This window comes from Boleophthalmus pectinirostris, unplaced genomic scaffold, assembly GCF_026225935.1.
Source record: "Boleophthalmus pectinirostris isolate CB_2022bp ecotype Guang Dong unplaced genomic scaffold, ASM2622593v1 HiC_scaffold_4, whole genome shotgun sequence".
NCBI classification, from domain to species: domain Eukaryota; kingdom Metazoa; phylum Chordata; class Actinopteri; order Gobiiformes; family Gobiidae; genus Boleophthalmus; species Boleophthalmus pectinirostris.
Genome location: NW_026571353.1, coordinates 42,384,000 through 42,410,896, shown reverse-complemented (window position 1 = coordinate 42,410,896; position 26,897 = coordinate 42,384,000). Strand labels below are relative to the sequence as shown.

The window sequence follows — 26,897 nt, the reverse complement described above, 5'->3', positions numbered from 1 at the left end:
TGCGGAGCCACATATTAGGACATTTATCTGTCTGTAAATTGGATTAAATGAACAGAATGTAGAGAGTCTAAGCTTTATAACGACGTATCACATGCCCACGTGAAATATCGGCCCATATCAGCAAGCATATCGGCCGATAGCCGATATGTCTCCAGGTGCCCATATTGGACGATAATATCGGCCAGACGATATATCGGTCGGGCTCTAATACAAAGTGTAGATTGTGCAGAGTCGAGTCTCAGGTCTGATCTGGTTCTGGTCTGGTTCTAGTCTCAGGTCTGATCTGGTTCTGGTCTGGTTCCTGTTTTGTCCAGTTCATTAAGTTTACTAAGTTACACATTCCAAGACCAGACTGTGAAAAGTCAAGATTTTCAACAATGGTTCACAGTTAGAAAAGTGAATAAAATTTAAGTTTTGAACATTTGATTTTCCCCAAGTTCAGTCAAACACTTCACATTGAAATGAACACAATCTGATCCCCCAAACATCCTGGATCTGATTCTTTGCTCTTAGTTCATTTTATAATGTTTTATAGAAGTATTGGATCGGGACTCGGTATCGGCAGATACTCAAAACTAAAGGACTTGAACTCGGGGGCAAAAAAATTTGATCGGGACAATTTATTGTGAAAATATCGTACAGAGATTTGGATATTGTTACATCTCTAATCATGAACCTCCCCACCGTATCATGAACCATGATATCGCAATAAATATCATAATGTGAGTTTCAGACCGTGACGATATCGCATGGTGAAGCTTGGATATCGTTACACCTCTAGCAGTTACATGAACCTTAGCGTGTTCTAGGTGTTATGTTCTTGTGTGCGTTTGTGGTTTGTACCGATTCCGGCCTGTCCCACGATCCAGGACATTCTGATGAAGAGCATGACGCCCCAGATGTTCAGCATGCAGCGGATCTGAAAACGCAACGAGAGAAACATGTCAAAACTCACTCTGAGAAGTTTGAGTCTGTGGAGACGCGGTAACACTTTATAATAACTACACCTTACTCAGCCTTAATAAAGCATGAACAAAGACTTAATTAATAATGAACAAAGATTTAATTAATAATGATTCACGCTTAGTAAATGCTTAATAAAGCATAATTCGTCTTCACTTTAGAAAAGCTCTCAAAAAGAGTTATTAACTAACAGATAACAGCTGCCTGAATTATCATTGCATTGTGTTATTAGTAAATCATTCTTTACTCTTTCAGTTACTAATGATTAATAAATGCTCAAATGGTTAGTCCATGAGTAATTAAGTATGAAATAATTATGAGTAACTATTTACAGCGCAGGCAAATTAAGTGCAAGTGCTAATTAAGGTAGTAATTAAGTAGTTACGAAGCGTGAATCATTATGAATTAAGTCTTTGTTCATGCTTTATTAAGGCTAAATAAGGTGTAGTTATTATAAAGTGTTACCCATTTACGGTAGAAAAACTCTGATATAAACTCAAAACCAAACACTGTGACTGACCAGAACTCCTTTGACCCATCCGAACTTCACCATTCCTCCTTTGGCCTCTTTCGCCGCCAAAGCCGCCGCCTCCTCTGCCGCAGACGGCTCGTCCCCATTGGCCAGTCCCTCCTCAAAGGGCTCCTGTCGACCAATCACAGACGAGAAGAGCGTTCAGACAAACCAATCACAGACGAGAAGAGCGTTCAGACAAACCAATCACAGACGAGAAGAGCGTTCAGACAAACCAATCACAGACGAGAAGATTTTTCAAAGTATTCAAACTAAATAAAGTTTAATAATAACTATATTTTCGTAACAAACAACAAAAGTTCAAACCTTGGTCGTAGGTTTAGAATCATTTTATGGCCCGCGCTGCAAATTTCTCTGATCTGGCCAAGATTTTAAAACTTCCATCAGGTTATTCATCTTGTTTTCAGATTTGTTTTGTACTTACTCGTTCTGAGATGCTTCATTCTCATCTAGAGGTCATTTATTTTAAGAGAACTTACTGCATAAACCCAGACTAAACCAAAACTTTAACTCAGATTAAACCAGGACCAAAACAAGTCTGAAACAGGACTAAACCAGGACCAAAACAAGTCTGAAACAGGACTAAACCAGGACCAAAGCAAGTCTGAAACAGGACTAAACCAGGACCAAAACAAGTCTGAAACAGGACTAAACCAGGACCAAAGCAAGTCTGAAACAGGACTAAACCAGGACCAAAACAAGTCTGAAACAAGACTAAACCAGGACCAATCCAGGGTCAGGACTTAACCCAGGACTAAACCTGCACAAACCTAAGGCCAAGACTTAAACAAGACTAACCCAGGACTAAAGTAGGACTAATGGACTAACGTAGGACTAAACCAGAACTAAATCAGATCTAAACCAGGACTACACTGCGAAAACTAAAATCTACCCACATTAAGACGACTTGAAATAAGAAAGTTTTATCATGATTCAAGTCAGTTTCACTTTGCCAGTGGAACAAAACTTTTTGTAGTTAAAATATGAAAATACATCTTGTTAAACTTAAAATAAGAAAAACAACAACTATTTTGAACTTAAAATAAGAAACAAAATCAAATGTTGCTTGAATGAAGAAAAATACACTTATTCTTTTGGTAGATAATTGTACTCGTCAAGTTGAATCGACTCAAATAAAGTAAAATATTCTTAATTTAAGTCGTTTTAATTTAGCTAGAGATTGTTTTTCGCAGTGTAAACCAGGTCTAAACCAGGACTAAACCAGGACTAACCCAGGACTAACGCAGCGTGTGTCCAGAGCCCGTCCGTGGGTGTAATTGAGCTTTGTGTGAGCTCAGTGTGACGTCAGGAGAGGAGAGGAATGTGTCCCGTCTGAGACCCCGGGACCCTGAATACACCACTGTCCCATTCACACTTTTCATTATTTAAACTTAGTCCTTACTTCTGTAAAACTACAATAAAACAAAAAAAATCTGCTAAATATATTTATAATGTAAGCACTACAAAAACTCAATACTGTTATGCAATTTCACAAAATAATTAATACTGTAATTGATACTAATATGGGGTGACCAGAATTTCGAAATAAAAAATAATAAATAAAACTGTAAAACAAGTGCGCAATTATAGTCACATTTTCTTTGTGTTTTGGTCATTTTTTTAAGCAGCTTTTCTGTATTTTACCTAAACAAATGACAGTTTATGTCTCTTTATGGCTCTGTTTAATGTTGTCAAAAATAGGGACACCTGGGACATTTCTTGTATAAAATTGGGACAAATCAGTGGTTTTGTGTAAATCTGCAGGGACAAGGGGACAGAGGGCTCAACACTGGGACTGTCCCGGGGAAACAGGGACGACTGGACACACTAATATATAACGTAAGCACTAGAAAAGATCAATACTGTTATACAATTTCACAAAATAATAGGCTATCATGAATACTAACACCTATGGCTTATTGGTTCTACATTTTACAGTGAGGCTAGTTCAAGTTTATATTCATCAAATGCACATTAAAGTTTGTATGGAGGATTTTTTTTAGTTTCAAATTGTCTTTGAAAGTTTAAAATACCATTACAGAGACACAGCAGCCTTATAATTATAATGACCAAAAAAAAATAAAAAAAATGAAAATCTATCAACTGTGGACGTAGTGAGGGCAGATAAACATCAGCCAATAGAAAACAAGGCTCCCTCTTTATCTATTGGCTGTTCGGTTGTCAATCAAACTCCCTACGTTTCTAGTGCAACTGACTCGTCGGCGCGCTGGGATTACGTGGTTTATGCAGCAGCTCTTAGAGGCTTTTTCAAACTGTCACTTCTTTGCAATTCGCACAAAGTTTGTTGCGATGTCGGACGAGAAGCCACGACCAGTTCGCCGCCAAAGAAAGTCCATTTTTGAGGTCGCTGAAAGAAGAAGAGAAGGGGAAAAGGAGCGAAGACAAACCGAGGTGATTCTTGGAGATCTGAAGCGGACGAAGGGTCTAAAAACTGACGCATCGGTCGCTAAAATATTTCTAGACAGGTCACTTCAACGGTAATTCTAAACAAACGTGATTTCTAGAGTAAAGAGGCGGGAGGAGGAGGTGTTTCTACTGAGGAGCTGTGGAGGAGGAAGGTGGTGTCACGCATGCACAACATTTGAAAAAGGACGGTCGCTGTATTTCACTTCCCTTTAAAAAAAATCCTCTATACAACATTTAATCTGTGGAAAGATACGTATTTAGAGCATAGATATTATTATTTACTATACAGGGTTTGTGGAACTTCTGGTTAATGTTTTTCTGTGTAAATGTGTGTGTTTACATAGAAAACACTCACATTTGTAAATGTGTGTCGTATTCCCTTCACTAAATCTTCAACCAACAAACTCCACAAAGGATAAACATTCTTCATGAACAGTTTATCCACAAATATCAAGAGAAGAAAGAGCAAAACTTAAAGGAAACAACGAGCCACATTAGTCACACAACAAACTCAACTAACATGAATAAAACAGAAGGAACTTGTTCACTCAGACTGATTCTTCAATTTTAATGAAAATTTGATTTCATGATGTGGAAATTTGTTCGCATTCAAACTGCACAAATCTGTATGTCTCTGCTAATATCTACATTATTTTTCATTTTAATTCTAGAATCAGTCTGAGTGAACAAGTTACTGAAGTTTTTTTGTTCTCCTTTAAGTTTTGGTCATTCTTCTCTTGATAGTTGTGGATAAATTGTTCATGAAGAATGTTTCTCCTTCGTGGAGTTTGTTGGTTGAAGATTTGACGATGGGGCAGATTTATGAAGCTGCTGGAGAATATTCTCTATTCACGCTTCTGACACAAACCAGGAAGACGTTTGGAAACTTGCGATGAAACTTCCGGTGTAGTTCCCGACACTGGACTCGACCGACCGTGATCAAACCCACTGAAGTAAATGAAGACTGCAGACGCACGTGCTGTTTGGAATCATCTCGTCTCTTCTAATCGCATGAACCCAGTGCGCTCGGAGTTGTAGGGAAAAGAGGAAAACGGAGGCATGGTTGGAACTGTTGATGAGCCGAACATAACGGAACACTACAGCGACATGGAGGTGAAGAAAACTGGGACATTTTCTCATTTTTCCTAGATTTTGTCAGACTTACTGCGGCGAACAGAGCCCAAAGGAAGTTGTCACTGCATGTTTCCAAACGTCTTCCTGGTTTGGGATGTAAACGTGAACAGAACCTAAACGTGAGACATTTCCACAGACATTTTGTCACAGAAAACCATTCCACAAACCTACAGCGACCCTTGTGAAATTAGGGCTGGGTATGATTAAGAAGCTGCGATACAATACATATCTCGATACAGTGTACTTTCGATTCGATATGATATATTTCAAATTGATTCGATACGGATCAATTAAAAATAAAGGTTAAATCATGTCTGTGATACTAAAAGTCTTTGCTAAATCACTTCTTGTGCTTATACATTTTAATCCTCAAAACAGTGAAAATGTCAAATGTGTCGCATAAATGAGTTTCCTTCCTCTAAATAAACAACAAAACTGTAGCTGTAACAAAATAATTTAGTAAAATATACCTAAAAATACTCTTGGCGATATATCGATACAGCAGCCCACGATATCGATACCGTATCATCACATTAACCAATACGATATATCGATATTTCAATATTTTTGCACACCTCTATGTGAAATAGGTCTATATGTTGTAATTGAGACTAATACCTATGTTGTTTTGGTATTATATTTAAAAGTAGGGCTAGTTCATGTTTCTTATTCATCAAATGTACAATATTTAGTGCATTAATATTATTATTTACCATAAAAGTTCACAGCAGAAGCTTCGGTCTCTTCACTCCAGAATGTTCCAGAAATCCAGACAGCGCGCCAAAAACGCATTAGCTTAGCCTTAGCTTGTTTCAGCTCACACAAATATTCAACTTTTTTTTTTTTTTTTTTTATGTAAACACGACTAAAGTTTAATTCTGATTCTCTTAACAAAGACTGAAGGCGTCACTCACTTTGTCGAGTTCGTCGTGGAGCTCGGACAGCGAGGGCCGGGTGAGTTTCTCCCCGAAAGGTGCGGCGGTTTGTCGGTAGAAGTCGATGTTGGGCACCGCGTCGATGGTGTTGTGTCCGAACGTCCTCATGTAGTACGTGTTCGAGTGCGAGTCCGAGACGTGCGACACTCCGGACAGATGCGTGTGGCCCGTGCCCGTGGAGTGCAGGCTCACCGAGTCACTCTTCACATGGTCCGGCTCCTGGAACACGTCCGGCGGCGCCCCGAGCTCCGAGTCCGAGAAGCCCACCACCCGGAACCGGCCCCGGGACTCGTCAGGGGGCCGCGCCGCTTCAGGGGCCGCAGGAGCCGTGGAGTACACCGGGGCCGGAGCGGGAGGAGCCGGGGAGTACACCGGGGCCGGAGCGGGAGGAGCCGGGGAGTAGACTGACGCCGGAGCGGGGGCCGGGGAGTAGACCGGTACCGCGGCGGGAGGTGCAAGGGAATAGACCTGCGCCGGAGCAGGGGCCGGAGGAGCTGGGGAGTAGACTATGACCGGGACTGGAGCCGGGCCTGGAGGAGCCGGGCCTGGAGGAGTCGGGGCTGGGGGAGCCGGGGAGTAGACCGGGGCCGGAGCAGCTGCAGGGTTCCCACGGTCATGTGAATCCTGGAAAAATCATGGAAATTGAAAATGTCATTTTCTAGTCCTGGAAAAGTCATAGAATTTTGTAAATTCAATGAAAGTTTTTGGAAAAGTCATGGGATTTTAGTGTCTCTTTCGCGTAGTGTTCTGTTAAGTTCTCATGAGGCTGTTCTGATTATTTCTGAACATCTGCACCTTTTGTGTAAAAGAGACGACAATAAATTCACTGACAGGATTTAGAATGTTTAAAACTATAATCCCAAACTAGAGCCCGACCGATATATCGTCTGGCCGATATTATCGTCCAATATGGGCACCTGGAGACATATCGGCTATCGGCCGATATGCTTGCTGATATGGGCCGATATTTCACGTGGGCATGTTATACGTCGTTATAAAGCTTAGACTCTCTACATTCTGTTCATTTAATCCAATTTACAGACAGATAAATGTCCTAATATGTGGCTCCACATCAGTATTTATCTACGGTGTAATTTGTCTGTGTCCGTACTGTCCCTGAACACACCACAGAGTCACGTCACTTCACTCACGTGTGTTTGTTTACACCTGCAGCCGTGCGCAACACTGAGATTATTTTCTTTTTCGGACAATCGGTTTGAGTCTGGATTAAAAGGACATTTATTAGTTCAGACTTGTGATGTGGGAGGAGCCTGTGTGATGTGGGAGGAGCCTGTGTGATGTGGGAGGAGCCTGTGTGAGCGGTGAGTGTTGAAATACATCGACTTTGAAGCTAGTTTAGGTTTTGTTAGCTGTTAGCTGCTGTAGCTCTCGCACATAAACAGGCTGTTTTCTATTGGTCTATTGTAAAGTGACTGTATTGGCCGTATATTTGTTACTGGAACCTGCATTGATATGTAAATGAGCTGTGAATAGACGTGTGAATGATCCACATTTATGCATATAATTAAACTACCGCGGCGCGCACGTTTTTACGGCTAAAGGCTAATAGCGATAGTTTTCTAGCTAGTAGTGATGGGTCGGTCGTGATCGAAGCGGCTCTTAGATCGAACAACGGGAGCCATGTTTCTTATTGGGAGCCGTGTTTTCTCTTTCTCTCACTTTTTCTCTTCATGCTGCATGTCGACCTGTAGTTTGACAGCAGCAGCGGCTGAAAACGAAACTTTCAGAAATATTCGTGTGCACAGGATAAAAAACAAAAGTACATATTTGGCTGCAGTTCAGCATAAAATGAATAAACCAGGACTAATCTTGGGCTCGAGTGAAGGAGAGAGATAGAAACCAAGTCCCAACACTCAGACCTGGTTAAGTTCTGGTTTAGTCCTGTTTTACACATGGTTTAAATCTGTTTTAGTCCTTTTTCAGTCCTGGTTCAGTTCTGGTTTAGTCCTGCTTGCAACAAAACAATCTCAAGAGTCGCTTGGGAGCCGAAAGAGGCAGCTGCTTTAGTGAGCCGAGCCAAAAGAGCCGGTTCTCCAAAAAAAAAACTGGAATACCCATCACTAGTAGCTAGAATGTGATGCAAAAATGCCATTAGGCCAATCTACTGTATGTAAATATGACGCAAAGAGGCAGAATAACAATAAATGTTGCCTAAATAAACCCAATTTAGAATCCACTAGAGCCAAACCTAAGTTTTTTAAACAATTCAAGATTTACAGTGAATTTTTACATCACTAAATGTATCGGCAGCGCCAACTCCCATTATATCAGTTTCATATCGGCCACAACAAAATCCATATCGGTCGGGCTCTATCCCAAACCATAAGGTGAGTGGAAAGAGTTAAACATTTCAGATTTAGCTCTAAAAATCTGATCAGTTCTACACATGTAGGAGCTGTACATCAGACATGTCAAACTCAGGCCCAGGAGCCAAATTTGGCTATAGAGACATTATTTATTTAAAATTGTGTTATTAGTTTATATTCTGCTTGTTCTGGATTCAGTGTTAAAGTAAAACTATTATTAACCATTTATTTTAATAAGAAAAGGTTTAACATTACATATCTGGAAAGAAGAGAAAAGATGCAGATGTTGTTGACATTTTACAATAAATATGTAGTTTGGCCCACGACTTAGTCCCAGTTTTTAATTTTGGTCTCTGTGAATTTGAGTTTGACATTCCTGCTGTAAATTCATGGATTTTGCAATGTTGTCAGTGAAAAAGTGTGGAAACCCTGAGCTGGTACCGGAGCTGGAGGTGCACCCGCAGGAGGGGCCACCGGAGCTGCAGCGTACACCGGCCCTGGAGGCGCCTGGAGCGGTGGAGGAGCAGGTGGAGCCGCCGCCGGAGCCGCCGCCGGAGCCGCCGCCGGAGCCGGAGGTTGGACCGGGGCAGATCCAGACGCCGAGGCCTCGCTGACCATGTTCACCTGGAAGCGGCTGTCGGAGGGTGTTTGTCCGGACATGTCTGAACCCACAGAAACTCAGTCCAACAGGTCAGTTATTAAAAATGTAAAAATATAAACCGATAAAACTTGTGCACAAAAAGTCCAACGTTAATATCACATAATAAAAAACTGACCAATATAAGCAAAAGTTCACCACTCTTCATTCATTAATTTCCATCAAAACTGACATAAAAACTACTTAAATCTATAAAATGTAATTATTTGTTGTTTAAATTTACAATTCACAATATTAATTAATTAAATTCAAATGTGATGCTTCCAGAAAAAAATATTCTCTAATAAATAATCATAATCTTTAGTCTGAGCCACTTTCAGCTCTAAACAAACTATCTGAAACAAACCAAGTACGACGAAAATAAATATGAAAATAGTTGCAAAATATCTTCAAAATTCACCAGGAAATATCCAAGAATATTGTCCAGAGTCCAGAAAAATTGAGTTATATTTCCAGTTTAAGGTAAGTCCTGCAGAGGAGCTGTGAGAGCAGAGGAACTGTCCATGTTGGAGTGTGGACAGAGCAGCGTCCAGTGTGTGTCCTCTGAGAGACTGAGGTCACTGTGTCCTCCCCCTCCTCCTCTGTGTGGGATCATCGCTGTGAGGCAAACGGACAAGACGACAAACACACGGAGCGGCGCCACTCGATCACTTCATTCAAATTAAAGCGGAACTAACTCCACGTAAAAAAAAAAAAAAAAAGAGTAGTTTTATGGACCTGTATTTCCCTTCTACCAATGTCTTGAGAGAGTCTGAAGGACACACAGAGGTTCATCCTGGAACTCAGGAGCAGGACCTGTGCACTCGAGCAATAAAGGCCCAGATCTACCACACCAGACCAGAGCCACAGTGTCGACTGTACAAAGAGGCTCCTGAGACAGTCCAGCACAGAACTGCAGGTGTAAGATGCTGCAGGGAAACAAACATGGAGCCACAGAACCAAGAGGAGCCACAGTCACAGAAACATCTGTGCAGAGTACAGGCTGGAGACCCCAGGATCAAGGTGGGAAACACCTCCAAAGGTTGTGGAGAACGACTGAGCCAAGATCCTGTGGGATCCAGATACAGACTGACAGGATGGAGATGGACCAACCAGACACAGTGATGGTGGAGAAGAAACAGAGCAGAGCCGCGGTGGTGGAACATCACAACACCAAGAGATGGAAATATCAGGAAAAAGGAACATGAGAAACTAGAGAAACACCAGGGGCTCAAGGAGGAGCTGGAGAGAACCTGGAAAGTGAAGGCATCAGTGGAGCCTGTGGTGATCGGACACTCGGGGCTGTGACCCTCAAACTGGAAGAAACTCCAGCAGATACCAGGAAAAACAACGGAACATGTCAGTCCAGAAAAGTGCAGGACTGGGAACAAAATACATTTATTAAATTATAGTTGGTATTACAGTTTAAAAATACCTATAAAAACAGACATTCTGACTGTGAGCGGGGTCTCCTCTCCATAGATCTGACCTGTAACTTTGTCAGGTTTGGTCTCCATGGAGATAGAAATGTCTGATAACAAACAGTGAAACATCAACTGACAAACCCTGCACCAGAAACATTACACAGATTTGAATAATGTAAATATCTCAAGTAGAACTATAGGTTTTCTGTCAAAGCCGTTCTCAGATCCATATGTATGCGGTTCCACGTCGGGCTCACATGACGAGCTCCGTGGGGTCGGGACAAAGGCATTTGTCATCGCAGTGACACACAGAGACATTCACTGTGTCGCATTAGCATTTAGAACAACAAGAGCCGTGTCTGTGCGACGCACGGGCCCAACAATGGCCAAGAAACTCTCCACAGCAGCACCCACAAAACGCACAATTCAACTCTTAAAGGTGCACTACGGACTGCGGGACGGTTCTGCTGGTGCTGGAGGGTCCGCTACCTGCTTGTCTCCATGGTGATGTTATTGTTTTGTCTGTAATGTTCCACAGTATGGCATTCATCCAATCTCCATAGAGACAAGCAGCTCAAGTTATAAGTCACATCTGTAGAGAGACTGGAAATCACAATTAGAATTATACAAACATTTTTTTTAAAACACTCAAATCAACCATTTTTATTTATTTATTTTATTTTATCTACAAAAGCACACCATAGAAAAATAATATGTTCATTGTCCCCAAACAGTCAAAATTCTATAAAAATAAATAAATACTTTTTTTTTTTTTTTTTTACTGATACGGTGCAGCACATCGATTTGAGTCTGAACAATTTGGGAAAAATATTTAATTGCTAATTTTCTGACAAACACTGTGATTGTGATTAGATTTGTGATTTATGTAATACTGGGATCCTAGTCATTGTTTTTGTGGTTTTGAGCCATTTTGCAGCTTTTTCCATTTCAAATCAACGTAATCAGACTTTAAATGCACAAAGATTAGAAATGTCATTCCCAAGTTTGGGTCCAGAGATTCTCAGGGGTTTAGAATGAAGGGATTGGATGTTCATTGCTTCTACGGAATATTTTATAACAACTGCTGTGGTAACATCTTCATCAACCAAAAAAATATCTAGGACAGTATTATTATGTAGGAGAATGATGTTGGGGTCCCAGATGTATCCACGGATAAAAAGAGTCAAAACCACTGGACTAGAACAAGGGAAAGGTCAAAAATTATTAATACAATCATTAGAAAAAAAAAAGAAAAAATACTTTGAATCCTTCAACCTATAACAGTAATATGTGTGAACTCTAAAGTCTCAGAATTACACATTTTATCCACAAAATCGATTTTGAATTAAAAACGACACCGTAAAAACAACAACATCTAGGTGGGTTAAAATTAATTAAATTAAGAACATTTTACTTTATTTGAGTCGATTCAACTTGACAAGTACAATTATCTACCAAAGAATTAAGTGTGTTTTTCTTAATTCAAGCAACATTCGATTTTGTTTCTTATTTTAAGTGTAAAAATATGTTTGTCTTATTTTAAGTGCAGCAAAATGTAGTTTCATATTTTAAGTACAAACATTCTTGTTCCACTGGCAGAAAGTCTTATTCTTATTTACTTGTCAAGTGAAAAAAACCTTTAAAATTTAGATCATCTTAACTTGACTAGATTTAGTTTTTTGCTGTGTGTGATCATTTACAAACATAATAAACATTTTAACTCTGATAAACTTAACACCATGACGTTCTCAATGTCTAACCTCAGTTTTATTTGCACATTTATCAAAACTGTTGGTTTAATAAACTGTTGAAATACAAGTTCAAAACCAGGAAAACATGTTTAGAGCTCAGTGCCCCTCTGGTGTTGACTCTTCCCAAACTGACCTAAATATAAATAACTAATAGTTGAGTTTCAGCTGACGTCATTGTTATTAAAAGTCCGCGTTGCTGCTGGGAAATATTTTGGTCGGAGGCAAGAAACACGGTAGCGTCAAACACAGTGTGTAACCTCGTGTATTTCTCCCTGATAATGGTAAATTCCTGCTGCATTATCGGATGCACAAATAGAAACACGGAAGAAGGAAAATGTCTTTTTCGTATTCTGAGTGAAAAGAACCACTAACGGTGAATTAAACGACTTTCAAACATCCGCAGAGCAAACGTAGAAGATCCTAACAAACCGTGGACTCAACAAGTTCAACAACACATCCAGACTCTTGGAGGTTTTCATCTTTTCTGCTGTGAATGGCCCAGGAGTTTCCACCAAGTCATTGTGGATGTCGCCCAAGTGAATATTTGTCCAGGTAGTTGGAGATTCTGACCAGAAGTTTGGTTTGGTCCAGGACTCTGTCGGGGTTGAAAAGGGTGATTTGTCGTCCGTCGATGTTTATGACCAATTTCTGGTCAAATGGTCTTGGGTCGTCTGCCGTTAGAGTGGAGAAATAACCAGGATCAATACCCTTTACGTGTTTTCTCGCTCCGTCCGTCATGTTGAATTAGTGTTTCTTGCCACCGACCAAAATAATTCCCAGCATGAAACGCACGCTTTTGTCAACAATGAAACTCACCTATACAGTGGTTGTCAAACTTTTGCACAAAGTTCCACCTAATTTTGTATTTGTCTTTCCAACTGGGACTTTTATCAGCCTAAACTAAATATGGTCTAAAATGAGACTAAATCAGCTCTAAAAATAACTATGGAGTTCTACATGATGATGAATCCAAAGGAACACACTATTTGTCTCTGAATAAAACAAACACTCCAACTGCAGAGTGCCCTGAGAACCACCAGAGGGCGCCCCCGCACCAGTGACGCATACCACAGTTTAAGAAACACTACACCAATGCATCACCAAGTGGACTTATAAAAACTGTGTCATCCAGAACAAACTTCACCCGTGAACACAAAAACAGGACAAGATTATTCTGTACCGGGGCTAGACAACCTTAAACACTAAAAGAGCCATTTGGACCGTTTCCCACAGAAAAGAAACTCCCAGAGCCTCAAAACTCTTTCAGCGTCTAAATTGAGGAAACTGTTTGCCTGTATGCTACTGTATGTACTGAAGACTATAGTGTGCTCCTTTTATGAAACCAATGAAATGCTACAGAGAACACGGAATTTAATTATTGAACTCCGAAAAAAATGACGCTCAGTTGATGCTTACTTTCAAACGAAATACTCCATGCCTATTTGAGTTCTCGTAGAAATAAAAATCCAAACTTAAATCATCAACCCGCAGTGAACCAAAAATGCTGTGCTTCTGTTTTTTAGCACATATAAACCAGTTTTATCAGCCCTGAAATCAAATGAATGTTTTCTTGGATTTATCCGTCATTCACCTACCGGGGGTTGAAAAGCTCAATAAATCATGCAGCTGGTGTAGGTGCCGGTAAGTCCGGGCTGCCAGACCTGCGCCGGCTGTGACGCATATTATGAGCGACAAAAATGTTTAAAACGTTTAATTTTAATGTTACAAGATTATCATTATCTGCAAATTTAGAATTACATTTAAAAATGAACAAACGATAAATAAAAATACATTGTAATTAAATATTCATTATTTATTTTCCAAAGTCACATGGAGCCACAACAGAAGGATAAAAGAGCCACCGACCCCTGTGCTTTTCTAACAACACATTTAACTATAACAGGAGTTTATTGCACAGAGCTCTGAATTTAAAATCAAATCTACACAACAGTGAATTACACAGGTTAGAATTATGTTTAGAAGTTAAACCTGTGCAGCTGAGTGTTTTTTGAAACCTTTATCCACTATCAGGATTTAGTCAGAATACATTTGTTGTACATAGGTCTTCTGTTTTAACATACATAGGCTGAATTAGTTAAAGGTTGTATGGAGGATTTTTTTTTTTGTTTCATTTTAAAATACCATTACAGAGACGGAGCAGCCTTGTAATTATGATGACCAAAAAAAAAAAAAAGAATGAAAATCTATCAACTGTGGACGTGTTGAGGCCAGATAAACATCAGCCAATAGAAAACGAGATGACCTCTTTATCTATTGGCTGTTAGGTCGTCAATCAAATTCCCTACGTTTCTAGTCTGACTCACCGGCGCGCTGGGATTTTGTGGTTTATGCAGCGGTTCTTAGAGGCTTTTTTAAACTGTTGCTTCCTCGCAGTTCGCACAAAGTTTGTTGCGATGGCGGACGAGAATCCACGACCAGTTCACCGCAAAAGAAAGTCCATTTTTGAGGTCGTTGAAAGAAGAAGAGAAGAAGGGGAAAAGGAGCGAAGACAAACTGAGGTGATTCTTGGAGATTCCTTCCAGCGATGGTGCGACCTTAACTGGTCTTCATCAGGGTTTAATTAAAACAGAACATGGGTGTGGCCTTTAAGTAAAACACATCAACCAATAGCAGGCTGGAGGCAGACAAAACAGGTGCACAATCAGCAGCACAGGACATGGCACAGGCAAAAAAAAAAAAAAAAAAATTTAATAAAATAATGTAAACACAATACACACATAAATGTACAAAATTAATAAAGAAAATAAATACATAAACAAAAAACATAACAAACATTATCATTACCATTAATGTTTCCATTATTATTGTTACCAATAATTTATTATTATTTATTGTTTTTATTGTATTTTTATTATATTAGTGTTATTAGTTTTATTATTTATTATTTTTATTATTATTGCCATCATCATTATCAATAATAACCATAATAAAATATAACATAAATTAACCTTTTTTTTTTTTTTTTTTTTTTATGTAATCTTGATGACTGTAGAGCACAGATTAAAAACTTTCTAAAACAAATTACAGGTCTCATTACACAGTTTTACAAAATAATGTTCTCACTAAAACGGAGGAATAAAGTGACGTACAGTGTTACTCTGTGTTGCTCGGTGTTCCTCCGTGTGTGTGACTCGGTGTGACTCGGTGTTACTCGGTGTGACTCGGTGTTACTCGGTGTGACTCTGTGTTGACTCGGTGGTGTGACTCGGTGTGACTTGGTGTTACTCGGTGTGACTCGGTGTGACTCTGTGTTACTCGGTGTCGGTGTGACTGTGTGTGTGACTCTTGGTGTGACTCGGTGTGTGTGACTCTACTCGTGTGTTACTCGGTGTGACTCGGTGTTACTCGTGTGTGACTCGGTGTGACTCGGTGTGACTCGGTGGACTCAGGAGCTTCAGGGTTCAGTGTTTGTGTCTCTGGATCTGGAGAAGCTAAAAATATAAACACAATAAGAACACGACAAAATACTGAGACAGGATAAATATACACAAATACAAAACAAATAAACAAAGAAAATAATTATTCACACATTATTTAGAAAACTTAAGAACAACAAGCCAAATATTTTCCTCATTAAGTTAACTAAATGAGTTAAATAATCATTACAAAAAGCACTGTGTCATTTGGCTGAAAGAACAACAAGAATAACAATACAGAACATTTTTAGACATTTTAAAAACACTCACTGTTTGTCGCCTGAACAACAGGATTTAGATTTTGCTGCATCTGAGCATCTTGTTGACGTTTGTTTTGGGCTGAAAAAAATATGAATAGGATTGAAACTCAAAACTATCATAATTAATGTTCAGAAATGTTTAACTCACTAAACCAGTCAGTACATAAATAATAAGAATGGACAAAGTGACAGAAATAATTTAAATAAACATTACTGACGTTGAATAACTGACATTCGCATTTTTGTTCGATTGTTTTGGCTCATTTTCCGAAAATTTTCATAAAACTGGCAAATCTGTAGCACACTTTACCAAACTATAAAACATAAAAAAGGACACTTTGTGGTTAAAATAAAAACACAGTCAACAGGGGTATAAACTTATCTAATTATTTAAAATATTTATTCACATTTTATAAACATGTAGTGAATATTCTTCCTTCAGAGTCTGTTCTAAAACCACTTGATTTTACTGGCAGAGGATTGGCTGTAGACCTCAGCTGGATGGATAATTTTAAGGATGGGAATACCGTGGGGTCCAGTCAAGTGGTAACGGAGGGAAACAGGGTCAGATGTTTGACATTCAAATGTCTCTTATTCAGAAACTAGAGGAACTATTGAAATAAGTAAAGTATCAGAATGTAGGAAAGAGTTACACTCCAACAGGGTCAAGTTAAACCTGTGAGATTCTTTCACGTTTCACGACAAAAAATTTAAAAACTCATGTCAGTAACGGAGGGAATGAAATATGCAGCACTTTTTGGTCAATAAATCCAAACAGTGATAACTCTTGGTTCTCACTTCCATATCCTTAACAAACTGGTTTGAATATTTGCTTCATATAGTTTTCTACCATATGGAACAAGATTAGGTTGAAAAACCTCTGACTTTTTGACTCATGAGATTTTTTATTAAGAAAGTTCATGGTAACGGAGGGAAAAGTAACGGAGGGAAATTTGTACAAACAAGTAGAAGGTGCAGGATTTTACATCATTTGTCGCTTTTTTCTTCTGAAAACTTTAATATTACTTCAAAATGAAAGGAAACTATTTCTATAAAATATGTCAGTCCTTCCAAGCAAATTTGTATAATTTTAAATACATTTATTTTTAAAAATCACGTCCCTTCATCAACAGTTCAAAGATGGAATAACACAAGATATGATGAAATACAAACATTTATTTACATGATTTTCAGGTCTTTGAAATTTGGGAAAAATTTTTTGTTCCATGTTTCATTCATGGTCTGTTTAAAACATATGGAACTTTAGAACCAAAAATGGTCCAGAAAAAAGGTCAACAGTTTCATAAACTAGAGAACATATGTATCTGTTCAATACATTTTTATATCAGATGCATTAACTAGAATTTTGGCCTTGATGTTTACTTCTGCTTGACCAGGCCCCGTGGTAACACTCTGATGTTACGGAGGAAAAACAAAACACACCATCTGTAACTTTCACTGGCTCAGAACTGACTGACTTCCATTTTTAGTGTAAGAGCACATGTCATTATTATTATTATTACCTGGTCCCCGAAGGGTTGACCAGGTTTTGTATTCACCCTGTGTGTCTGTCCACTCGCGATAATAATTCCGCCATTTATGGACCGACTGTCACCGAATTTGGTATGTGGGTCAAGCCCCCATGCCCGATGCTGCAAAAAAAAAAAAAGTTTGACGATCTGAGGTCATTTGAGGTCACACGGGTCAAATGAAAGGTCACGCCGTTATAAAGGATTGGCAGTTTCTGAAGCATCTGCGGCCTAAAATATTCACCCAATCGTCACACGAGCTGGCACACACATAACCGCGGTATGGGCTGGGCTCCTCATAATCTGCTTCCATGGTGATGAACTGCCCCCACCGATGCCTCATGGGGGACCAGGTTGCTACCTCTGGTTGCGCTTGTAATTATTATTTGTCCAGTCATGTACATAATTTGGCAACAGCTTTTCCATTAAAAAGTCCAATAGAACTGACCAAAGGAAAGTGCCTGTATATTTTCACTCTGTTCAGAAAAGCAGAGTGTGTAGATGTTTATGTATGACGAGAACAAACGGACTCATGTAAGGACGGCTTTAGTTTATCTACATATTCATACATTTAGTGCATAAAATGTGCAGTTGTTTCTGACCTCTCTTTCGTCTGATCACAAAGACCACAGAAGCAATGATGACGGCAACTCCCACAGTGACCACAGCAACGATCATGGAGGCCGGGGTTTTTTTGGCTGAAAAACAAAATCACTCATGATTTCTTCAGTAGTTTGAATAGTAGTTTCTTCATCAATGCAAACAGCCGTACAGATGTTCCCTGCTCCTTCACACAGTCACACCACAGCAGACTATGGTGTGACCGTGGTCAGACTCATTTTGGGTTGAATTTTTGATCTGGAAGCATTTTTTACATTCAATTATGGTAGTTTTCCCACCTATTTAAAAACAATCTTTTTACTCTTATTATTCATCTTTTATCACTGTTGTATTTGTGCTTTGTTAATAATGCTGTCCCCTCCTTGAACCGTCACCTTATCGTGGTGGAGGGTTTGATGCCCGAATGATCCCAGGAGCTATGTTGTCGGGGGCTTCCTGCTCCTGGTCACCCAAGGCAAACAGGTCCGGGGGGACGGGTCAGACGAAGAACGGTTCAGAAGCCCCTATGATGAGTGTACGAGCAAGGCCAGTTACGTCGCCCAGATCGGCGTCACCGGGGCCTCACCCTGGAGCCAGGCCTGGGGTGGGTGCTCGCCAGCGAGCGCCTGGGGGGCCGAGCCTCCCCCCACGGGGCTCGGCCGGGCTCAGCCCGAAGGAGCGACGTGGGGCCGTCCTCACGTGGGCCACCACCCGCAGGAGGATCCATATGGGGCCGGTGCAGAGAGATCTGGGCGGCAGTCGACGGCGGGGGCCTCGGCGACCGGATCTCCGGACATGGAGACTGTGGCTCTGGGGACATGGAATGTCACCTCGCTGGGGGGAAGGAGCCTGAGCTTGTGCGGGAGGTTGAGTGTTACTGTCTAGATTTAGTCGGCCTCACCTCCACGCACAGTTTGGGCTCTGGAACCCAACTCCTTGAGAGGGGCTGGACTCTCCATTTCTCTGGCGTTGGCCGCGGAGCGGCGGGAGCGGCGGCTGGGTGGGCTGGTGTGGGCTCATCGCCCCACAGCTCAGTCGCTGTGTGTTGGAGTTCACCCCGGTGAACGAGAGGGTCGCGTCCCTGCGCCCTTCGGGTCGGGGACAGGTCTCTCACTGTGGTGTCGGCCTACGGGCCGAACAGCAGTGCAGAGTACTCGAGTACCCGGCCTTCTTGGAGTCCTTGGGAGGGGTACTAGACAGTGCACCGACCGGGGACTCCGTTGTTCTCCTGGGGACTTCAACGCCCACGTGGGCAACGACAGTGACACTTGGAGAGGGGTGATTGGGAGGAACGGCCTCCCTGATCTGAACCCGAGCGGTGTTTTGTTATTGGACTTCTGTGCTAGTCACAGTTTGTCCATAACCAACACCATGTTTGAGCACAAGGGTGTCCATAAGTGCACGTGGCACCAGGACACCCTAGGCCGGAGGTCGATGATCGACTTTGTAGTCGTGTCATCTGATCTCCGGCCGCGTGTCTTGGACACTCGGGTGAAGAGAGGGGCTGAGCTGTCAACTGATCACCACCTGGTTGTGAGTTGGGTTCACTGGTGGAGGAGGAAGCCGGAAAGACCTGGCAGGCCCAAGCGTGTAGTGAGGGTCTGTTGGGAACGTCTGGCGGAGCCTCTGTCAGAGGGACCTTCAACTCGCACCTCCGGGAGGACTTCTCCCGGATTCCGGGGGAGGCTGGAGATATGGAGTCCGAGTGGGCTTCATTCTCGGCCTCTATTGTCAATGCAGCTGCTCGGAGCTGTGGGCGTAAGGTCTGTGGTGCCTGTCGCGGCGGCAACCCCAGAACCCGGTGGTGGACACCGGAAGTAAGGGATGCTGTCAAGCTGAAGAAGGAGTCCTATCGGGTCTTGTTGGCTCGGGGGACTCCTGAGGCAGCTGACGGGTACCGGCGGGCCAAGCGTGCTGCAGCCCGTGTGGTCGCGGAGGCAAAAACTCGGAGCTGGGAGGAGTTCGGGGAGGCCATGGAGAAGGACTATCGGACGGCCTCAAAGAGATTCTGGCAAACCGTCCGGTGCCTCAGGAGGGGAAAGCAGTTCTTCACCAACACTGTTTACAGTGCGGGGGGAGAGCTGCTGACCTCAACTGGGGACGTTGTCCGGCGGTGGAAGGAAAACTTTGAGGATCTCCTCAATCCCACCGTCACGTCCTCCGAGGAGGAGGCCGAGGCTGGGGACTCGGAGGCGGACTCGTCCATCACCCTGGCCGAAGTCACTGAGGTGGTTGGCAAGCTCCTTGGTGGCAAGGCTCCGGGGTTGGATGAGATCCGTCCTGAGTACCTGAAGTCTCTGGATGTTGTGGGGCTGTCTTGGCTGACACGCCTCTTCAACATCGCGTGGCGGTCGGGGACAGTACCTCTGGACTGGCAAACCGGGGTGGTGGTCCCTCTGTATAAGAAGGGGGACCGGAGGGTGTGTTCCAACTATAGGGGGATCACACTTCTCAGCCTTCCCGGTAAGGTCTATGCCAGGGTACTGGAGAGGAGAATTCGGCCGATAGTCGAACCTCGGATTCAGGAGGAGCAGTGTGGTTTTCGTCCTGGCCGTGGAACACTGGACCAGCTCTACACTCTCCATCGGTGCTCGAGGGTTCATGGGATTTTGCCCAACCAGTCCACATGTGTTTTGTGGATCTGGAGAAGGCATTCGACCGTGTCCCTCGTGGTGTCCTGTGGGGGGTGCTCTGGGAGTATGGGGTCCGGGGCCCTTTGCTAAGGGCTGTCCGGTCCCTGTATGACCGGAGCAGGAGCTGTGTTCTCATTGCCGGCAGTAAGTCAGACCTGTTCCCGGTGCATGTTGGACTCCGCCAGGGCTGCCCCTGTCACTGGTTCTGTTCATTGTGTTTATGGACAGAATTTCTAGGTGCAGTCAGGGGCCGGAGGGGGTCCGGTTTGGGGACCACAGGATTTCATCTCTGCTGTTTGCGGATGATGTTGTCCTGTCGGCTTCATCGAGCCAGGACCTGCAATGTGCACTGGGGCGGTTTGACCCGAGTGTGAAGCGGCTGGGATGAGGATCAGCTCTTCCAAGTCCGAGGCCATGGTTCTCGACCGGAAAAAGGTGGCTTGCCCTCTCCGGGTGGGTGGGGAGTCTTTGCCTCAAGTGGAGGAGTTCAAGTATCTCGGGGTCTTGTTCACGAGTGAGGGGAGGACGGAACGTGAGATTGACAGGCGGATCGGTGCAGCGTCTGCAGTGATGCGGTCGCTGTATCGGTCGTTGTGGTGAAGAGGAGCTGAGTCGAAAGGCGAAGCTCTCGATTTACCGGTCAGTCTTCGTTCCTACTCTCACCTCTGGTCATGAGCTCTGGGTAGTGACCGAAAGGACGAGATCGCGGATACAAGCGCTTGAAATGAGTTTCCTCCGCAGGGTGGCTGGGCGTCTCCCTTAGAGATAGGGTGAGGAGCTCAGTCACACGGGAGAAGCTCGGAGTAGAGCCGCTGCTCCTCCACGTCGAGAGGAGCCAGTTGAGGCTCGAGCATCTGTTCCGGATGCCTCCTGGGCGCCTCCCTCAGGAGGTGTTCCGGGCATGTCCCACCGGGAGGAGGCCCCGGGGAAGACCCAGGACACGCTGGAGGGACTATGTCTCTCGGCTGGCCTGGGAACGCCTCGGGGTCCCCCGGAGGAGCTGGAGGACGTGTCTGGGGTGAAGGAAGTCTGGGAGTCCCTGCTTAGGCTGCTGCCCCCACGACCCGACCCCGGATAAGCGGAAGAAAATGGATGGATGAATGGATAGTAATGCTGCATGAACCAGTTTTCAAACAACAGAAGGAGGATGTGAGTATTAAAATTGAATGTCTGTCACTCGTCCAGGTTGGTTCCATCGCAAAAGAAAGAAGAAAGAGTACACGTGCTCACTCTCAAAACATTTTGTCCAGTTGGTTTCCAGTTTGGTGGTGAAGCCTCCTGGACCTGGTGTCCACATATGTGAACATTTATGTCCAACACATTTTAGTTTGTTCAGGCACTTCATAAATAGTTTTTGCTAATCATTATTCAACTGTGACAAAAATACAAATATTCAAATATTATAATTCTTAGTTTTTGCACTCATCAGGTCCCAATCAGCCCAAATAACAAAGAGAACCAACAAAAGCCTCGAGAGCTCGGGTCCTAGGAGGTGTAATGGAGTAAAGACGTGTGTCTGCACCCCTGAACTTTATAACCTCCACTTGATCATCTACCCGCTAAAGCCACTGCTGTTTCAAACATTGTTTTAAAGTGTGTAGCACATATTCTGTGTGAAACCATGACTCTGAAAGGAAAGAAGGACGAGCAAGAACCAGAAGATTCAGCTAGTGTTAGTGCAACTGTTGACGACCACGCAGAGCCACCAGTGATCAGATGACTGATATATGGGCTGACAAAGTTGAAGGCTAAGCTACCGGATCTCAAAGGCAGGAGCCGTCGCAACAACATCCAGATTATTGGGCTACGCCAAAAAAGCCCCAGGTCAACAGCTTTCTTCTCACAGCTGCTTTTTGAGATGTTTGGTGCTGACATCTTATCATCACCCCCGGAGTTGGACAGGGCTCACTGTTCACAGCTCGCTAATCCAAAGCTCTCAGGTGAGCCGCAGGAAGTTCTGTTATGTTTTTACCTCTTCCAAACCCGGGAGTTGGTGGTGCGGGCAGACACATCCTTCTGTACGACTGTCATACCTGGAATAGAACTATTCAATACAATGCACTGTTTGTCTTTTAATGTTAAAAATAAATAAATAAATACTTTTGCCCAGTTTACAGAACTTGTCTTTCCTCTGCTATTTAAATCTTGCTTGTTCCTAACGCTCAAACTCTTGGACACATCACTTCAGACAGAGATTTGAAGCAGTGTGGACCACATCATACAGTCACCTCCAGCGACTCTTCTGGGTTTGTGAGAAATTAGATGTAATGTAATAAGAGCTCTCAGAAACCTGCTCGGTAAGTTTCTACGTGCGTGTCAGCAACAGGTTCTACCACCTTTCTCTCATAAACTACACCAGCACAGTTTGATAAGTGTGAATGTGTTTGTAAAAGAAAAGATCTTTTGTCAGGTCACAGTGTAAACAAAACAGTAGTGACTCTATGTCCAGGTGCAGACTCACTGTTGGTGATGATCTTGGTCCGGTCCAGTCTGGTCACATAGTCGTCTTGGACCCCGGACAGTTGGAACACACAGTTGAACTTGTCCCAGTCCTCAGGGGGGACAGAGGACAGGTCCAGGGACACACTGGTCTGGAAGGTCCCGTCTCCATTGGGCAGGATCTCTCCAGGGTCCACGTCCTCCGTCACCTCCACTCCGTCTTTGGTCCAGAACAGCATGGCTCTGTCGGGGTAGAATCGTGTGGCGTGACACGTGACCGGACCTGAGGAGGACTTCTGCAGCAGAGACACCAGGGGGAGCTCTACACAACACAGGACAACACAGGACAGGTTTTTGGATTGAGGACTGTCTGGATATTTGAATATTCTTCCTGGATCACCTTTCTATTGGGCTGTAATGAGATTTTACACAATTGTGACCTGAGCTCTGCTCACATAGTTCTTCTGCCCACTCCTCCTCCAATCAGTCACTGGACTTTCAAGGTCGTCATTAATCGTACACAGACTGATCAATCCTTAAATGAATCCTGAGAATAGATACTCATCTGAACAAGTATTGATGGCCTTGACTTATATTAGAACTAGTGTAGAACTACCTGGAAATATTAAAGAAATTGTAACTATTTTATATTAGACATTGTTTTTAACTAATCATCTGTAAAGTTTCCAGCTAAATAGTTTGTACCAAAAACATGTCAGGAATTTTTTGTTTCGTGACAAAACTACTCGTTCATCAGCTCTTAGAGGTAACGTTAAACTACTTGATGTTGATGAATTGTGGTACAATCAGAAACACATCTCACCTGTTCTCAGAGTGTGTTGTCCATAAGGCAAATATTTCTTCAGTTTATCACCACAGTCATGACTCAGAAATTTTTTCCAAAAGGGTTCGTTTGTATTGTCTCGGACCCTGTTCCAGTGATCTGTGATGATTTGGGCCCAGGGAGTTAGAGCAATCCACTTCTCTAGGTTCCTGTCCAGAGAGGAAAAGTGCTCTCCATCCAAACACAACTGCAGAGTCGCACTTTTCTCCTCTGTCTCATCATCCCAGTCACACCCGGCCATCACTTGCCAAATATGTGCACCTGAAATCAGCATTTTATTTTAATACTTTATTAAAAACATTTGCTGTTCTCTGTCTTTGACCCGTCATTCAGTCTGTGCCACTGATCAGGTCAGTGGTTCAAACCCGCTCTGTTCATACTGTCGTTTGTCTTTGGCAGTCCTCAGATGATCAGGTCTGAGTAAACTAGTCACACCTGCTCAGTTACTCTTTTAATGAGGTGATGACAAGTGAACTGATGAGTGAAGAGAGTAAATACCAAACCTTGAGTCTGGTTGAGGTCTTGGAGGACTTCATTAAAAAGGATTTGTGACCGAATTTTGAAAAAAAGCAAAAGTTGTTTCTCATTTTCCAGTTTCTCTGGCGCTTCTTTAAACACTAGGTTCATCCATTCTTCTGAGAATCTGATTGTGTCCTTCCCATCATAACACGCCATCTGTACATCATTCAACTGGATCACAACAAAATAGTCTGTGAGGTTTGGGATGTGAGATGATGACGTCTCAATATATCTGAACGAGTGCATCCCTGTTGAGGAAAAGTTTGGGAACATTATTACAATACAGTGATGTGTATAATGTGTTCCTACTTGGGCTACGTTCAGACTGCAGAGCTTAATGCTTTTTTTAAGGAGGAGATTGAGAAGGAGAAGGAGCAGGTTTTTGGTGGTGGTGTTTTGTGGTGAGTGGAGATGTGCTTCACTTCAGTCACATGGATCATGAACAGTTTTCTCTACTTCAGTGCAGAATAGTGACGTTTGTGTCTTGTTGATGACGTGTAGGTGGATGAATGTGACCTGACTGTTCACACTCAAGTCACATGTTAAAGATCAGATATGGATCAGTTTCAGGAGCACAGATCCAAGTGTCCTGGTCACATGTGAAAACATCACATCTGTGTGGTTCAGACATTAAAAGATCAAATACAGGAACAAAGAGACAAAAAATCAGATTTGGGAACTTCAGGTGCAGAGTGAACGTAGCCTTGGATCACTGTAAGTCCCTCCTTGACCACACTGTGGTGAGATGAACCACAGCTGCCCAGGGACTGACTGATGGAGAAATGGCTGCAAATACCTAATTACAATTAAACCTGACATATTCAGCAAAATCAACTTTTCAGAGCTTTTAACCATGTTACAGTTGTTTCCCCTTCACCATTTACCACACAAAGTTGTATTTGAGTGATTTGTACATGTTTGAGAAATCTTGAATCGTTTATCCACATCTCCTTACTGATCTTAACTGGAGCCTAATGTAGGATTCTGCAGTGTCGCATAATCATTTTGATACAAAGGAAAAATAAAAAAATCCCCTCTCCACAGGAGGGGCCCACAGCCTGCAGTGCTTTGTTGTCATGATGTTCACGACCACGTCAGGTCCCACTGGACACCACAGTTTTCTAAGACAGAACTCAGTGCACTTGTTTCTTTAATGAAGTTGTTTTAAATGAATATATTAAAAAATGTAGCAAACACAACCACAATGTTTACTTAAAAAAAAAAAAAAAGGAAAAATGTCATGCCCAAAGGTACAACAGCAGTATGTTTTAAATGTACTAAACTTGGGATTTTTACACAACCTAAAACAGGACTAAATCTCTATGTTGTACTGTCTTAAAGAAGCAGCATTATATTCAGACTGCAGCCTTAATATCACAATAAACAACAACATGAAGGTCTTAAAGATTACATCATGGTTAACTTACGTGTTCTTCTGAATAATTTAACCAAAAAAAAAAAAAACTCACTTGATGTTGCATAATGAAGTGTTTGAAAAAGAAAAATTATGAGACAGATCCTCGCGGTGAACATTCTGAAATGTTTTAAAAACGTGTTCCTGTGGTGAAGACTCGGGACTAAGTTTGGGAGGGACAGAGACGGCTCATGCCAAAAGGAGCCGAACGGGTTTAGACAAATTGGCAGTAAAAGTTTTCCTCATTCCTCATTTACTTATCAGTTCAAGCAGAAATAAAATGGAATAAAATTGTAATAGTACAGTGTCGGTGAAGCTCTGCCTCTGGAGGCGTCGGACAGTTTGCCAGAATTTCTTTGAGGCTGACAAATAGTCCTCCTCTGTGGCCTCTTTAAACTCCTCTCAGCCCTGAGATTTTGCCAAACCGCACAGGCTGCAGCACACCTGACCTTTCTGCTGCCTCAGGAGTCCCACGAACCAAAAAAGTTTGATTCAGCCTGACGGTATCTCATATTTCCAAACTACTCATACTCCATGTCCCCAGTACTTTTTTTCTAGGCTGAAAAAAATAACTTCTTGCTCTTTTCTCCCTCCTCAAACGGTTTGGCTCATGACATGTCATTTACTCACCTTTGTTCAGTTACTGGTGTAATTCCAAATTTGTCCAGTAGATGTCGGTAATGGCACAATTAAGACAGAAGGGTCATGAGAAGACGTTACTCAGCAAAGCTCTTTGTGTCTTTACAGAAATTATTATTATTTTTTTATTCATCTTCCCGATTTTATTATAGTTCTATGATTTTTTTTTATTCATTTTTTTTATTAACAGTTAAATCGAGATGGCAGTTTCAAATCACATACGTACAACAATTTGCTTTCTCTTTCACTTCAGATATTTGTCTTTGATAGTATTGAAATATTTTTATATTATTATATTATATATATTTTTTTCCCTTATTCCATTAAGGATACAAAAAAAGAACAAAAAAAAAAAAAGAACACTTGAACACTTGAGTAGCAGTGCACAGGGATTGTCACTTTTTTTTTTTTTTTTTTTTAATCATGTTCGGGTGTTAATAAAGTCTTTCCATG

General features: G+C 42.2%; 2 protein-coding genes across 2 annotated transcripts in view; both read right to left on the bottom strand.

Annotated features, from left to right (window-relative positions):
* LOC110175642 (solute carrier family 12 member 2-like) overlaps positions 1-8,960 on the bottom strand; it is an 88,379-nt gene extending 79,419 nt beyond the window's left edge. The window contains exons 1-4 of the mRNA XM_055161842.1: positions 8,888-8,960; positions 5,971-6,338; positions 1,484-1,606; positions 844-919 (exon numbers count right to left, since the gene is read on the bottom strand). Of these exons, the coding sequence (XP_055017817.1) occupies positions 844-919; positions 1,484-1,606; positions 5,971-6,338; positions 8,888-8,936 (616 nt within the window). The 5' untranslated portion in view covers positions 8,937-8,960. The remainder of the gene's footprint in view (positions 1-843; positions 920-1,483; positions 1,607-5,970; positions 6,339-8,887) is intronic.
* A 6,548-nt stretch (positions 8,961-15,508) lies between these two features.
* Positions 15,509-24,637, bottom strand: LOC110170315 (major histocompatibility complex class I-related gene protein-like; the record flags this gene model as incomplete). The annotated part of the gene is made up of 6 exons (XM_020935955.2): positions 24,376-24,637; positions 23,852-24,133; positions 23,051-23,350; positions 17,959-18,054; positions 15,838-15,906; positions 15,509-15,582 (listed from the first exon to the last, which is right to left on the bottom strand). Coding segments are annotated over exons 1-6 (1,083 nt in total), but the record flags the coding sequence as incomplete, so codon positions are not given.
* Between the last annotated feature and the right edge of the window lie 2,260 nt (positions 24,638-26,897).